Raw genomic sequence first — 15,874 nt, 5'->3', positions numbered from 1 at the left:
CCCACGCAGAGTGGCTCTGCAACCTGGTGTAGCTCAGTCGTATCGCATTTTGCTGGGGAAATGGCACAGAGCTTTGTTGCATAACTCAAAAGAGTGAAGGGAGTTTGCTGGAGGACTGGGCTGGGTGCCTAGGAATGGGTTTCTGGCACGCCCTGAAATCGAATCCTCTTCTCCTGGCCTACATATTGAGCAAAGCTGGGGGAAGCTGGTCTGATAAGCTGATAAGTTTCCCACACTCTCCTGGTGATTATTCTTCCCAGTCCTTTCAGGAGCAGAACTCCCACCCTGTGGTGTGTGGCTTCAGCCTTTGGGAACTTAGGAAGGTGTCTTGTATGCAGTCAGATCATTCATTCATCCATAGCGGTCAACTTGCAGATTTGAAAATAAGGGAACAGAAGCCTCGAAAATAAGGGATCAGCAGCCGAAATAAGGGATTTTCCAGGCCCAGGTATGTTCAACTTCTGAGCCCCTCCGAGCCAAAGGCAGAAAGCCCAGCCAGCAGCCAAACGAAGCCTCAAGCGGTGGTTCCCACAGCGCAGCAACCCGGCAAAGGGGATGCAGCAAGGGAAACCACCGTCACCTCTCCGCTGGGAAGCGCTGAGCAAAGGCGAGTCCCCAGGCATCGCGGCCGATTTGATTGGCACAAGGCATGCAAGCTCCACCCCCCAGTCGTTCTTAGACTCCTTATTGGGTGAGCAACGCAGCCAAGCAACACAGTTGGAGCCTCCCTCCTCCCTGGCCGGCAGGGAGGGAGGGAGGGAGAGGAGCTGCTTCCTTTGAAACCCGGGAAATTTAAGGGACATCATCAATAAGGGACAGCAGCGGGACACGGCGCTGGGATAAGGGACTTTCCCGCCAAATAAGGGATGGTTGACAGCTATGCACAGATCACGTTCACAACCCAAGCATCCACTGTATTGAGAAGCAAAGCGGCTAGTAAGCCCGATCTATTTTAAAGGAAATAAACTGTTGCAGCAGGGTCCCCACTCACTACACACAGGAGTGAGGAGAACCCCCAAAAATGGTGTGTAAGCCCCTATATAGACTTTTGAAATTGCCCACCCTGTAGCCCAAGACCACCCCCAAAAAACATCATACATACATCACAGGAGGCGGTCTACAGCAGAAATTTGAGAGTGTTGCTTCTCTCCTGTCTGCCAGGATCCCTGATAACGCCTTACGTGAGTGCATTTTTTGGGTAGCCTGGCCCTCCCTTTGAGATGGTAAATACTTTAGTTCCTGAATCTCTTGTATACTGATAGTTTGCTCAGCTTAACAGATACTTGCCAGACTGTATGTGAAAAGGGAGGTATAAGCCCCTAGGGTCAAAAGACAATTGGAAAGCTTTTCCAATTTCCTTCCTCCTTGCAGAGAAAATGTTGAAGTCAATTTGGGAAAGTCAAAATGGCTTCAGGATTGCTCTCAGACACTATACTTAAGCATGTGCGTTTGCCTTGTATGTTTATGAACATTTATTCTGTATTTGAGACCTTCGAATTCTTATAACAACACCCATTGTATTCGATATTCAATCTTGAGTTATTTAACCACTTCACGATCGCTTCTTTTGTTTCTTAGATTGTGTTTTATGGCGCAGCAAATTGAATTCTATCAGCGATTTGCATTCTGTACAGAACAATTTCTAGAAAATGAAAGAGGCAATTAAAAGGCAATTAAGAACCATCCAGCGTCGCTTAGCACGGCCCATTAACAATGGCTACAATAAGCAGGGAAATCATTAAGGGGTCTGCCAATAACCTCAGCCATTTCCCAACGCTTTAAAATACGCACTAAGATGCTGGCAAATCATCATGAGGACTTTGAACATTGCAAGCTGGTGCAGATAAGCCTCAAACTGCAGATGGCAGCCGAAATTGACAGATTTGTCCATTCCTAAGCCGTCCTCCTTTTTTTAAAAAATCAAATCCATAGCACTGGGCATATTTTTTATTTATTTATTTTTTATTTATCATTACAAAAGACTGGCCAGGCTCCCCAGGGTATCCAATCAAGTGAGCATTAACCTGCCAGGCAGGAGATAAACAATGCACTCAGATTTCTGTTGTAGACCGCCTTTTCTGTGATGTAGGTATGATGTTTCTGGGGGTGGTCTGGAGTTTGAGGGTGGGCAATTCCAAAAGTCTGTATAAGGGCGGACACACCTTTGTCCTGGGTCCTCCTCTTTTCCTGCGGGTGAGGGGAGCACCCTGTTGCAACAGCTCAATAAAGATCAGGCTTACGAGCTGCTTTGCTTCTCAGTATGGGGCTCTTGGAGACCCCATAAGGGAAAAAGGGCAGATTTTGTTTACAACAGCAGGCCGAACAAGAAGATAAAAGCAGGATACGGAAAGAGAGAGAAAGCAGATGGGCTCTTTGCCTTGAGTCTTCCGGCCTCCTTGTTGTGATCCTGTAAACACCACCTTTGGCCAGATGTTGCGTGTCTGCCGGGTGATTCACAGGGCAAAAATGATCCGCTCAGCCATCTGCGGTGATGGAGCCTCTCTAAGACTGCGAAGGAATCGCTCTGTAATTGGACGCCTGGTTTGCAGAACTTGCCTCCCTCCTGCTCAGGTGTGACATCATACCTGTGGCGAGACGGAAAACATGACCATGTTGGGTATAGAGAAAGGGCAACCTCAGTAGGATGAAGGTGCAAGCGAGGTTTGCTCTGATCTTCCCTAATTTATGCAACAGTTCCACGTAGCTTTGCGTCAGGGGTAAGCAAACTTTTTCAGCCGTGGGCCGGTCCACTGTCCCTCAGATCTTGTGGGGGGCCAGACTATATTTTGAAAAAAATAATGAACGAATTCCTACGCCCCACAAATAACCCAGAGATGCATTTTAAATAAAAGGACACATTCTACTCATGTAAAAACACACTGATTCCCAGACATTCTGTGGGCTGGATTTACAAGGCAATTGAGCCGGATCCGGCCCCCGAGCCTTAGTTTGCCTACCCTGGTTTAGGTTCTCATTCACAACCACTCATATTTCTAGGTGAGAAACACACACACACACACACACACACACACAGAGAGAGAGAGAGAGAGAGAGAGAGAGAGAGAGAGAGAGAGAGATTCACACCAGGCCAGAATGAATATTTTTATTCATCCATTCAAAGCATTTTTTAACCCGCTGTTCACTGCTGAAAAAGCCTTCCAGGTCAGCTTGGAAGCATGAAGGAATAAGACAGACACAGCACAAAAGGAAAAGCGATTGGGAGGGAGGAGGAAAAAGCAACGCGGGGCAGCAGCACGCAGGCCCATTTTACACCTGTGGAACACCGAGGCTCAGAGCCAGCCTACAGTTAGAGCCGAGTCAAGAAAGGCTTTCTGGTCTACTGAGAAAGACTTGGCAACCTGCTGGCAATCTACCAATTTCCCAGTAGCAGATCCTTTGCATCCCAGAAGCGCCTTCCCTCAGGAGAAGGAAAGTGGCTTTGCTACATCTCAAATATCTAAAATCTGCCGAACCGGCCCCAGTTATCAGCTGCTGGGGTAAGTGGCAAACTGTGGCCTGGGCTGGGCGCTGTTTGTGTTTGCTCAGCTGGTCAGGACAAAGTTCACTTCCAATTCCACTGTGCAACTTTTGCAGGCTCCTGTCACTCAAGTTTCGCTGAGTTTCCTTAGGAGGAGCTGCCAATCAGAGATCATTGCCTACCTTTCCAGGTAGAAGGTTCCAGGGAGCAGTGCGCACCTTTCCTGCCTGCCCTTCTGCTTCATCCGGTGGCTGATCTTCTGTATTTTTCAGAGCAAGCTGTCTTGCATAAGGATAGAATCACAGAATCATAGTTAGTCCATCCCCCTGCAATGCAGAAATCTCAGTGAAAGCATTCATGACAGACGGCCGTCCAACCTTTGCTTAAAAACATCCAAGAAAGGAGCGTTGTAAACAAAATCTGCCCTTTTCCCTTATGGGGTACCCAAGAGCTCGTATAGAGTCCTTACGTAGGTTCCCTGTTGGTAGGAGAAAATAACAGAGGCCAAGCAGAGAATATTGAGAAGCAAAGCAGCTCGTAAGCCTGATCTTTATTGATCTGTTGCAACAGGGTGCTCCCCTCACACGCAGGAGAAGGAGGAGGACCTCGAACAAGGTCTAGACATTTTAAATTCCCTGCCCTGGAGCTCAAGACCACCCCTCCACACATCATACATACATCAAAGAAGGCGTGTAACCCAAGACCACCCCCCACATACTTACATCACAGAAAAGGCGGTCAACAGCAGAAATCTGAACACATTTTTCCTGTCTGCCAGGTTATCTGCCTTTCCTGATAGTCTGTCACCCATTAAAATGCTGATTACTCAATTCCTGAGACAATGGGAAGGTTCCCTGACCCCCCTCCCTCCTTGCAGAGGAAACATTTGGTCAGTTTGGGAATCAAAAATGGTTTCAGGTCAGTCTTCCTGTGCTGATCTATGTACGTGCATGGTTGGTACATTAATGAACATTTATTATATATCTAGGAACACGGGTGGCGCTGTGGGTTAAACCACAGAGCCTAGGACTTGCTGATCAGAAGGTTGGCGGTTTGAATCCCTGCGACGGGGTGAGCTCCTGTTTCGCAGTCCCTGCTCCTGCCAACCTAGCAGTTCGAAAGCAAGTGCAAGTAGATAAATACGTACCACTCTGGCGGGAAGGTAAACGGTGTTTCCGTGCGCTGCTCTGGTTCGCCAGAAGTGGCTTAGTCATGACCTGGAAGCTGTACACTGGCTCCCTCGGCCAGTAAAGCGAGATGAGCGCCACAACCCCAGAGTCGGCCACGACAGGACCTAATGGTCAGGGGTCCCTTTACCTTTAAAAGACTGGATGTATTAATTGATGGAGGTTACCAGAACCTCCACAGCCATAGGCAGCAGTGCTTCTTGTTAAGTGGTGGGTGAACATGTCAGACGACACAGCGATTCTTCAAACAGCTCTTCTTTATTCAGAGGCCAGAACAGAACTGAACTGAAGGGCTCAGCCAGCCTGCTTATATAGAGCTCCACTACAACGTTACTGTAGCAACTTTCTAAAACTATCCAATCACTGAACGTCATTTTCGATCCTTCATTTGCATAACTATCTACAGTATCCCCCTGCTGGCCCAGGGTGAGAACTTCAGTACATAACACTTCTGATTACCAGTCGCTGAAACCACAGGAGGAGAAATATGGTGAAATAAGATGGTGTATTTACTTTTATTTCTACGTTTTTAGGTTTGATGTTATGTCCAGTATACCTGAAGGAGCGTCTCCACCCCCATTGTTCTGCCCGGACACGGAGGTCCAGCCCCGAGGGCCTTCTGGCGGTTCCCTCACTGCGGGAAGCCAAGTTACAGGGAACCAGACAGAGGGCCTTCTCGGTGGTGGCGCCCACCCTGTGGAACGCCCTCCCACCAGATGTCAAAGAGAAAAATAACTACCAAACTTTTAGAAGACCTGAAGGCAGCCCTGTTTAGGGAAGCTTTTAATGTTTAATAGGTTACTGTATTTTAGTGTTTTATTGGAAGCCGCCCAGAGTGGCTGGGGAAACCCAGCCAGATGGGCAGGGTATGTATGTATGTAAGTATGTATGTATGTATGTATGAATAAATAAATAAATAAATATTATTATCTTTTTCTGCTGAGAGATAGCAAAGCGGGTGAAAGGAGAAACAAACCAGTAGCAGAAGTTGGGGAGAATCTTGGAGAGGAGGGGGGAGGACTATATAGTAAACGTTTGAGATGTATGTAATGAATGAAAAAGAAAAATGAATACATTTTTAAAACAACAAGAACACATTCCCATGGGAGAATGTGCTTTAATTCTGTCCTTGTGCATGCAGTCTCCCCGATGTGTTTGAAGACTTCCTTCTTTCTTGGGCCTCCATGATGTAATTTCGAGGGAATGTGACAATTAGGAGGAGGAGGAGCAGCCCAAGGGAAAGATGGAACGCCTCTCTCAGCCGAGCTGGAGGTCAGACCGGCTCCTCAGCTCAGGCAGGTGAGGAGGAGAAGGAGCTGGAGAGGTTGTTGTCGACAGATGCTCCGAGCCGAAAAGGCACTATGGCCTCCTGGAACCGTCCCAGGAGGCTCTCCATGCCGGCCGGAGGGATAGGGAGAAGCTGGCTGCACCCTCATCTCTGGGGCCCAGAAGAAGAGAGGAGGGTCTTCTGCCCCCAGGTGAGTCTCTGAAGGGGAAGGGGCTTCCCGCAGAGTCTGCTTGGTGAGCTGGGTCGGCAACTGGCGGACTTTGTGCCAAATTTGGCCCAGGAAGGATGGATGAACTGGATTGGGGACGTTTTGGAAGCGCATTCGATCCCCACAAAAAGATATGGGAATTGTAGTTTGTCGAGGTTGCTAGGAATTGTAGCTCTGTGAGGGGCGACCTAAAGTTTCCAGGATTCTGGAGGGGTAGGTTTGTTTTGAATGTAGTTTGTCGGGGTGCTGGGAACTGTAGCTTTTTAAAAAGAGGTAAATGGCAGTTCTCAGGTTATTGGGGTGCGTGGCTGCTTTAAATGTAGTTTGTCAGGGGTGCACTGCGAGGGGTGAACTGCAGGATTCTTGGGGGGGGGGGTGTGTTATAAAAGTTGTTTGTCATGGGTGCTGGGAATTGTCGCTCTGGGAGAAGTAAACTATAGTTCTCAGGTTATTGGAGGGGGGTGTTTAAAGTAGGTTGTTGGCATGCTGGGAATTGTAGTTCTGTACGGTAAATTATAGTATCCAGGGTTCTTTGGGGGGGTAGTGCTTTAAAGATATGGTGTGCAGGCAACTCTGGGAAGCAAAATTGTACTAGATGGAGATCTGTCCAGTGATTTGGGGCCAAGGAAGCTCACGGCTGACCCCTCGGGCAAAATCCGCTCCCGTCTAGACGCCATCCCTGAAGTGGGATAAATGTTTCTCCTAGGTCTGTGAGGATGAGGCCAGATAGAGCCTCCTCAGCCAGGAGTGATCTACCTGCGGGGAGTCCCTGGAGGTGTTCCCGCCTCAGAAAGGGGGGTCTCTCTGGCTGTTGGTGTGGTGAGTGCTTTGGTGAGAGAGAGAAAAAGATGTCTCTTCTTTTTATATCTTTCAGAGGAGGCTCTCGTAGGAACATTGGGAGCTGCTGGCTCCTACCAGGTTAGCCCAGGGGTTCCTTTACCTCAATATTGTCTACACTGACTGGCAGGCTCTCTCCAGGGGTTTCTGGCAGGGGACATTCCCAGATGTACCTGGAGATGCCTGGGATTGAACCGAAAATCTTCTACATCCAGGGCAACTGCCCTGCCCATTTAAACTGCAGTCTTTTCCTTAAAAAGAAATTAAGATTCCAGTCCTCAGCGTTCGAAATATGGGGCTGATTTAAAGATAGGAAGAAGATGAGGAGCTGTTTCCCAACCCTACCAGGAGATGCCAGGAATTGAACCCAGAACCTACTGCACCCAAGGTTGAAGCTCACCCACTAAGTCCTTCTCCTGCAACGAGTGTTTACATGCTGCATTTGACAAGTACAGTAGTACCTCGGGTTACATACGCTTCAGGTTACATACGCTTCAGGTTACATAATCCGCTAACCCAGAAATAGTGTTTCAGGTTAAGAACTTTGCTTCAGGATAAGAACAGAAATCGTGCTCCGGCGGCACAGCAGCAGGAGGAGGCCCCATTAGCTAAAGTGGTGCTTCAGGTTAAGAACAGTTTCAGGATAAGAACGGACCTCCAGAACGAATTAAGTACTTAACCCGAGGTACCACTGTACACAAGCTGTGCAGCCATGCAGCTGCTCACCTCTAAGGCTCAACGACAAACGTGTTCACTCTTTCTCACAAGTGTACACAGCCTTTCGCACAAGCGCTGGCCCACGGCTTGTGCTCCGTTTAATGCGCCGATGAGTCTTGAGTCTGTGAGATGTGTCCGTCAGTGTTAGACCAGGACCTGCGCATTGTCAGACTGCTTTAAAAGCTCCCGACGACTCGAGACAGCGAGCCACACTGCGACCGGCAGAAAACGGATGCCTGCTCTTTTTAATTTTCTCAATTTTAAAAATTCATTTTACAAATAAAAAACGCAAACAGAAAAGACAAAGAATACAAACAAATTCTTGTCATAGCCTGTCATAGCCTTATTTTTCTAAACATTGTTAAGTGGACTTCCCCAAGTCCCCCATATCTGATTTTCATTTTATTTCATCTTTAGCGTTATATTATAATTTCTAATTTTTTTTTTAATCACACTTAAAATAACTTCACATTTTATACTTTAAAATAATACTATTTTAAAATACCCTATCTTCTACTTCTAACCCTACTGCCTATATCCACTTCCAAAGCTATTCTAAGATTTAAATATTAACATATTTTTTTCAAATATTCTTTAAACTTCTTCCAATCTTCTTCCACCGTCTCGTCTCTCTGGTCTCATCTTCATCTGCCATTCTTTGATAGTTGGTAAATATTGTTTCTTCCAATTCTTCGCTAAACGGATGCCTGTTCTTGAAGCAATTTGACTTGGTAAGGCAGGAGAGGGGAACCTGCCACCCTTCAGAGGCAGCGGCTGTGCAGTGGTTAGAGTGCCGGACTAGGGAAAGACCCGGGTTCAAATCTCCAGTTGGCCATGGAGCTTTGATGGCCCGGTCACGGCCTCTCAGCCTAGCCTACCTCACAAGGTTGTTGTGAGAAGAACCTTGGGATATTAATATAATAAATAATGGAAATGAGTTATTTCAGGACTTAAGATGTGGTGGTAGCGATTGCATGGTTATCTCTTATTGAGGGGTACCCAGGCTATTGGATGGGGTGGTCTTGCACCCCAATAAACCCTCGTTCTGGGTGTGTGTGTCTGTCAGTAGATCTGCTTTGGTGCTGAATATTCACTGACGTGTGCTTGACATGTTTTCAGCAGCTTGATTAAAAAAGAAGTCTGTTCGTGTGATTAATCCTCTGTAATTTGACTCGTTTAATCAATTAAACAAATTAGCATTTGGACAAAACCTCAATATGTTTTCAGGATATTTAAGGAGGCGTCTGCTGACATGACGATGTGATAAGCAGAGACGCCCTTTCAAGGAAAAGGCATATGGATGGGCTCATCTTGAATTCTGGTAACTCAGCCAGATCTCAAGAAGCTGGCACAGCAGAAGGGGCGTAATTTGAACTCGGGGTCTGATTCATTCGAAAGAAACCAATTGCGTTTTTTGAAAAGAAAATACATTTGCATGTTGATGGAGAAGTATATTCAAATCACCTGGAGGAGGCAGTCAAATTTAGATAGGAAATATGTCATGCATATCTAACAAAAAATTGCAGGCAGCAGACTATTTGGTGTGAAGACTTGCAGGCGGAAACGCTGAAAGGAATTTTATTTTTTTGGTTTAGCTTTTCATTTTGAACGAAAATGAATATAATGCATATAAAACAGAGAGAACAAGCATAGCAACAGATAACAGATGAAAATTAAAAGATGAAAAGCAAAACTATAAAACAGATACCGAAGGGAACCGATCCAGCAAATGCAGGTTTTCTCCTTCTTAAATGTCCTCCTTTAAGAAAAAAAAATTCTCTCCCCATTTCCATTTTTTAAAAGCACAAGGCAACTTACAATAACATGAATATAACAATATTTCTCTATCTCTCTGTCTGATCAAATGTAATACAAATTGAGAGGGGAGCTTGCTATCTTTAATGCTCTTTCAGGATAATATTCAGTAGCTGCCTGTCCAGCAGAAAACTCACAGGTGAAGCTTTCCCCCTTAGCACAGAGCTGCAGTGAAGGACATAAGCTGCACCTGCAGAATTTCTGCCTGTCATGCGGTGTTTCTTCCCCCCAAACGATGGCAGCCTCTGTTTGTTTTGGCCAAACAAACTTCCTGTTTCCTTTTTTATTCTCTGACTGTGCACGCACCATATATTAAAAGCACCCTTCCAATAATGTTGGGAACTAGTTTTTTACGGGCGCTACGAACTTGCAGACCAGTTCTCTTTTTTTAAAAAAATAATTTTTATTAAATTTCCATTTACCAAATCATATCATACTAATTATTCTAAATTATAACAATACAAATCATAAAATCCAAATATTTTGCCTAATTATATTTTTTTGTGGGGGGTACCCATTCTCCGAGATCGGTAGGAGTCCAATCATCTTATATTCCTGCTGCTTTGATGTTTACAATATAGTCACAATCCCGTCTTCTCATCTCCTTGTCGTTACCCTTTTTCTTCTCAATCACCTCCGAGTTGTCTCCACAAGTGAGTTGAAAGAAACAGTCTTGTTTATATTTCTGTGTGAACTTTGTAATGCTGTCTCGTAATTCACTCACATAGATACAATAGTCCAAGAGTCCCGTTCGAGTGGGCATCGCCATCTTATTCCGTTCCGATGAAATACAGTCTAAATGTCTGCTCGTTAATTTCCCCAGACCCGCTGCATCGTAAATGTCTGTCCAGGAGGGTTATTGCCCTTTCGGATTTACGATCCAAAGCTGATAGCAGAACGACGGCTCACCCTCCCTAAGACTACCGATCTTGCAGCAACGGTCTGCCTCTCGGTGTCGGATCACTTTTATAACTGCGTCACAAAGAGAGCCTTTCTTCTTTCCAAATCTTTCACAGAGTAAAACCTTAATTCATATATCCCCCCCCAGTTTATTTTTGATCCCACTTGCAACTAGTCGTTCTTCTAAGGGGGAGGGTTGTTAGGTAAATCATATTGAAAAAGAAGAAAGTCTCCCCCCCCCTTTCCGTTCCGTTCAACATACCAACATGTCTGCGATCTTTGATGCTGTCCTCTGTTCCTTCCGTCCCATTCTTCATCGTCTCAGTGGTGGAATTATTTAGCAGATAAAATACTCCTGACCTCACTCGAAGCATGTGCGTTTACTTCTCCAATTTTTGTTACTCTTAAGCAACGCAAACAGTTTCGCTCTTGGAAGCAGCTTCAGGGAGTTCTAAAGGCTGCCTGAGGGCTTTCCGTCCAGTGCCTCTCACCCCCTCCTTCTTCCGAACTCGGGGGTGATTTATGGCAATCGCAGGCGAGGCAGCATCTTCCCAAACCCCTGGGAAGACGAGGGAGACTGATTTATTCCCCATAATCAGCCTCTAATTACCTCGTGCAAGCTGGATAGATGGTATTGTTGGCCATCTTCCAAGGCGCCCCTAGCGGCCCCCCCACACTTCCCAGGATTCTCGGGGTGGGAGGGGTGTGTTTTGTGTACACACCGCTCAAGTTCCTTCTTGGCCTCACCTAATTAAAATTCCTGACCTGTGCAGGACGTATTTAAATTTGTTTTGTTCTTTGTATTGTTCCAAAATGTCACTGGCAGTGACATTACCAATGCCTTGGGGGTGGACAGGGCTTCCTGATGACTTCCAGGATACAAGTTCCAAGAACAGAGTTGCTCTTCGTTATGTGTCATGTGTGTGTAACTGCTTTTTTTTTTTTAAATGCCATTGTCTGCGAACACTTTTCCCATTGGTTGACCTTCTCTGATGACACAGAATGTTCAGCTGCCTCCAAAGGGCAGTCGCGGAATGCAGAAAAACGGATGGAACTGCAGAGATTCGACAGGCGGGGAATTAGTATTTTTGTGGCCAGAAGCAGTTTTAGGAAGGGAGGAATATCAAAGACGGCACAGAGGCAAGGAGATCTCTTGAAGCAGAGTTGAGGAGTCAAGGGGCTTGGGATAAAATGAGCGGGGGGGTGTTTGGACAGGTTGTGTGTGTCAGCAAGGGGCCAGATCTTCGGTTTCTGTAATATTTCTTGGATTGAGGAAGAAACTTAGAATAGGGAATAAGCTGCATTTATTTAAAGCACATTTAATGCACACAGCAATGAACCTGGGAACTATAGTTTACCCCTGACAGAGCTACAATTCTCAGCACCCTTATTGTTGTTGTTTAGTCGTTTAGTCATGTCCGACTCTTCGTGACCCCCTGGACCAGAGCACGCCAGGCCCTCCTGTCTTCCACTGCCTCCCGCAGTTTGGTCAAACTCATGCTGGTCACTTCGAGAACACCACCCAACCATCTCGTCCTCTGTCGTCCCCTTCTCCTTGCACCCTCCATCTTTCCCAACATCAGGGTCTTTTCCAGGGAGACTTCTCTTCTCCTGAGGTGGCCAAAGTCTTGGAGCCTCAGCTTCAGGATCTGTCCTTCCAGTGAGCACTCAGGGCTGATTTCCTTCAGAATGGAGAGGTTTGATCTTCTTGCAGTCCATGGGACTCTCAAGAGTCTCCTCCAGCACCATAATTCAAAAGCATCCATTCTTTGGTGATCAGCCTTCTTTATGGTCCAGCTCTCACTTCCGTACATCACTACTGGGAAAACCAGAGCTTTAACTATATGGACCTTTGTTGGCAAGGTGATGTCTCTGCTTTTTAAGATGTTGTCCAGGTTTGTCATCACTTTTCTCCCAAGAAGCAGGCGTCTTTTAATTTTGTGACTGCTGTGACCATCTGCAGTGATCATGGAGCCCAAGAAAGTAAAATCTCTCACTGCCTCCATTTCTTCCCCTTCTATTTGCCAGGAGGTGATGGGACCAGTGGCCATGATCTTGGTTTTTTTTTTATGTTGAGCTTCAGACCATATTTTGTGCTCTCTTCTTTCACCCTCATTAAAAGGTTCTTTGATTCCTCCTCACTTTCTGCCATCAAGGTTGTGTCATATGCAGATCTGAGGTTGTTGATTCTCCCCATTTAGGATCCTACAGAACATAGCTACCCAGGCTAGTAGCCCTTGATAGCTGCCCCCCTCCTCCCTGTATTCATCCAACGCTCTTTTAAAACCCTCCAAGTCAGTGGTCATCGATCTGAATCTGCTGAGCAGGGTCATCCAAAGATTTGGAGTGCGTTGTCATCAATTTGCTGATGACATACAGCTCTTATTTCACCTTTACATCAGAAAGTGCCACGGGGAATGTGCTGGTTTGGTGTCTTATTTCAGTAATGGGCTGGACAAGAGCCTCCAGCCCTAATCTCCAGACCAGGAGAAAACAAGCAGGCTCCATCGTTCCATGTGAGATATTTGAGATATTTGAAGATAGCTCTCATATCTCTTCTCAGTCTCCTCTCTTTCAGGCTAGACATACCCAGCTCCTTCAAGCATTCCCCAGAATCATCTTGGTTGCCTTCCTCTGCACACCTTCCAGCTTGTCAACATCCTTCTTAAATTGTGGCGCCCAGAACTGGACACAGTACTCCAGGTGTGCTCTGACCAAGGCAGAGGAGAGTGGGACTATGACTTCCCTTGATCTGGACTTCTGTTGATGCAGCCTAGAATAGCATTAGCTTATTTTGTTGCTGCATCACAATGTTGACTCAGGTTCAGCTTGTGGGTCCTCCAAGACCCCTTGATCCTTTTCACATGTACAGTGGTACCTTGGGTTACAAACGCTTCAGGTTACAGAATCCGCTAACCCAGAAATAGTACCTCAGGTTAAGAACTTTGCTTCAGGATGAGAACATAAATCGCGTGGCAGCGGGAGGCCCCATTAGCTAAAAGGGTACCTCAGGATAAGAACAGTTTCAGGTTAAGAACGGACCTCCAGAATGAATTAAGTAGTTAACCTGAGGTACCACTGTACTGCTGGCAAGCCAGGTGTCCCCCATCCTATATTTCTGCATCTGATTCTTCCTGCCTAAGTGCAGAACCTTACATTTGCCCTTATTGAAATTCATTTTCTTAACTTGCTTGCACCCAGGTCTCCAATCCGTTAAGGTCATTTTGAATTCTGATTCTGTCTTGTGCGGCCTTAGCTATCCCTCCCAGTTTGGTGTCATCTGCATATTTGATGAGCACCCCCTCAATTCCTTCATCCAAGTCATTTATAAAGACGTTGAACAACAACGGGCCCAGGCCAGAACCCTGCGGCACCCCAACTTTCCCCCAGGATGACGAGGAACCATTAATCCAGCGGTTCTCAACCTGTAGATCCCCAGATGTTGTTGGACTACAACTCCCATCATCCCTGAGCTCTGGTCTTGCTAGCTAGGGATGATGGGAGTTGTAGTCCAACAATATCTCGGGACCCACAGGTTGAGAACCACTGCATTAATCTTTGGGTTTGGTCAGTCAACCCACCTAACAGTTACCTTGTTCAACCCACAGTTTACCAGCTTCCTTGTGAGAATATCACTTGGACTTTGTCAAAAACCACACTGAAATCAATATATTGTATACTCCCTGTGTTCATATTTAATTCAGTCGTATAACCAAAACCATGAGAACTGGAAACTTAACTGTTATATTTAAGGGATAAGGTCTAGTTCCTAGCAGCAGATTTCAAAACACACATGTACTGGGTAGGGCCGGGAGGCGAGGCTAGAGAAAACCCAGGACAGGAATAAAGTTCTTTGATGTGAACACATCCGTGTCCTTTTATTCTCTGTTCCGGTTGTTGATGTAAGGAAAGGCCAGCGCTTGTGTGAGAGACACACCCCTGAGAGTTAAGGATAAATTACAGGGCTCGCTCACCCTGCCAGAATCGTAAGGTTTAAAACGAAAACAAGAGTTGGGTAAGGGCTTTTGTGTGCTTTTGCTCCGGCTGAACCCTTAGGAAAAGCTCCTTGCAGTTTCATCAGTAATTTGGTCCCCGCCCCCCCCCCCCCCGTATAGAATCATGAGAACTAGAAACAAAGCTTTTTTTTAAAACCCTGCATTCTCTCCTTAAATAAACATCAGGGTTAGAGCAATAAAGCCAGGCCTGCCGCTTCTGTCTATTTGCAAACGGCTGTGTGTCTTTGCATCTTTATCCAATGCCACAGGAAGCAGGTGCTCTACCACAGAGCTACAGCCTCTCTCTTAAAGTAAGAGGCTAGTCCTCATGGTTCCTGAATACAGGGCTGCTCTAGAAAGCCCTATCTAGGTCTTATACCTACTCAGGCCAATGGTCTGCCTAGCTTCATACTGTATTGCCTACGCCGGTTTCCTCTGTGGGGTTTCAGTCAGGGGTCTTTCTATAAAGCACATTTAAAGCGCACACACAAACAAATCCAAGAAAAAGAACTGTAGTTTGTTAAGGATGCCGAGAATTGTAGCTCTGTCAAGGGGCAAACTATAGTTCCCAGGTGTGTATCTGAAGAAGTGTGCATGCACACGAAAGCTCATACCAAGAACTGACTTAGTTGGTCTTTAAGGTGCTACTGGAAGGAATTTTTTTTGTTTTGACTATAGTTCCCAGGATCATTGCTGTGTGCATTAAATGTGCTTTAAATGTGTGTACGCAGCTTATTCTTCCTCAATCCAATAAATATTACGGAAACTAAAGATCTGGCTTGTTAGCAGTGTGAAATTCAGCCCTCTATATCACCTCCTGGCAAATAGAAGGGGAAGAGATGGAGGCAGTGAGAGCTTTTACTTTCTTGGGCTCCCTGAGCACTGCAGATGGTGACAGCAGCCACAAAATTAAAAGACGCCTGCTTCTTGGGAGAAAAGCAATGACAAACCTAGACAGCATTTTAAAAAGCAGAGACATAACCTATACGACAAAGGTCCGTATAGTCAAAGCTATGGTTTTCCCAGTAGTGATGTATGGAAGTGAGAGCTGGACCATAAAGAAGGCTGATCGCCAAAGAATGGATGCTTTTGAATTCTGGTGCTGGAGGAGACTCTTGAGAGTCCCATGGACTGCAAGAAGATCCAACCTCTCCATTCTGAAGGAAATCAGCCCTGAGTGCTCACTGGAAGAACAGATCCTGAAGCTGAGGCTCCAAGACTTTGGCCACCTCAGGAGAGGAGAAGACCCCCTGGGAAAGACCCTGATGTTGGGAAAGATGGAGGGTGCAAGGAGAAGGGGACGACGGAGGACGAGATGGTGGGACAGTGTTCTTGAAGCTACCAGGATGAGTTTGACCAAACTGCGGGAGGCAGTGGAAGACAGGAGTGCCTGGCGTGCTCTGGTCCAGGGGGTCACAAAGAGTCGGACACGACTAAAGGACTAAACAA

General features: G+C 46.2%; 1 protein-coding gene across 2 annotated transcripts in view; it reads left to right on the top strand.

The window, feature by feature from the left end:
- The first annotated feature begins 5,952 nt into the window (after positions 1-5,952).
- The window catches only part of TUFT1 (tuftelin 1), a 51,765-nt gene continuing 41,843 nt past the window's right edge, over positions 5,953-15,874 (top strand). The window contains exon 1 of one of the 2 annotated variants that reach the window (XM_083715950.1): positions 5,953-6,143. In XM_083715950.1, coding sequence (XP_083572076.1) covers positions 6,027-6,143 — 117 coding nt within the window. In that variant the 5' untranslated portion in view covers positions 5,953-6,026. The remainder of the gene's footprint in view (positions 6,144-15,874) is intronic. The other variant, XM_083715949.1, reaches the window with a different exon arrangement.

Source organism: Podarcis gaigeae (genome assembly GCF_964106915.1).
Source record: "Podarcis gaigeae genome assembly, chromosome: 16".
Taxonomy (NCBI): Eukaryota; Metazoa; Chordata; class Lepidosauria; order Squamata; family Lacertidae; genus Podarcis; species Podarcis gaigeae.
This window is presented reverse-complemented; position numbering and strand designations above follow the sequence as displayed.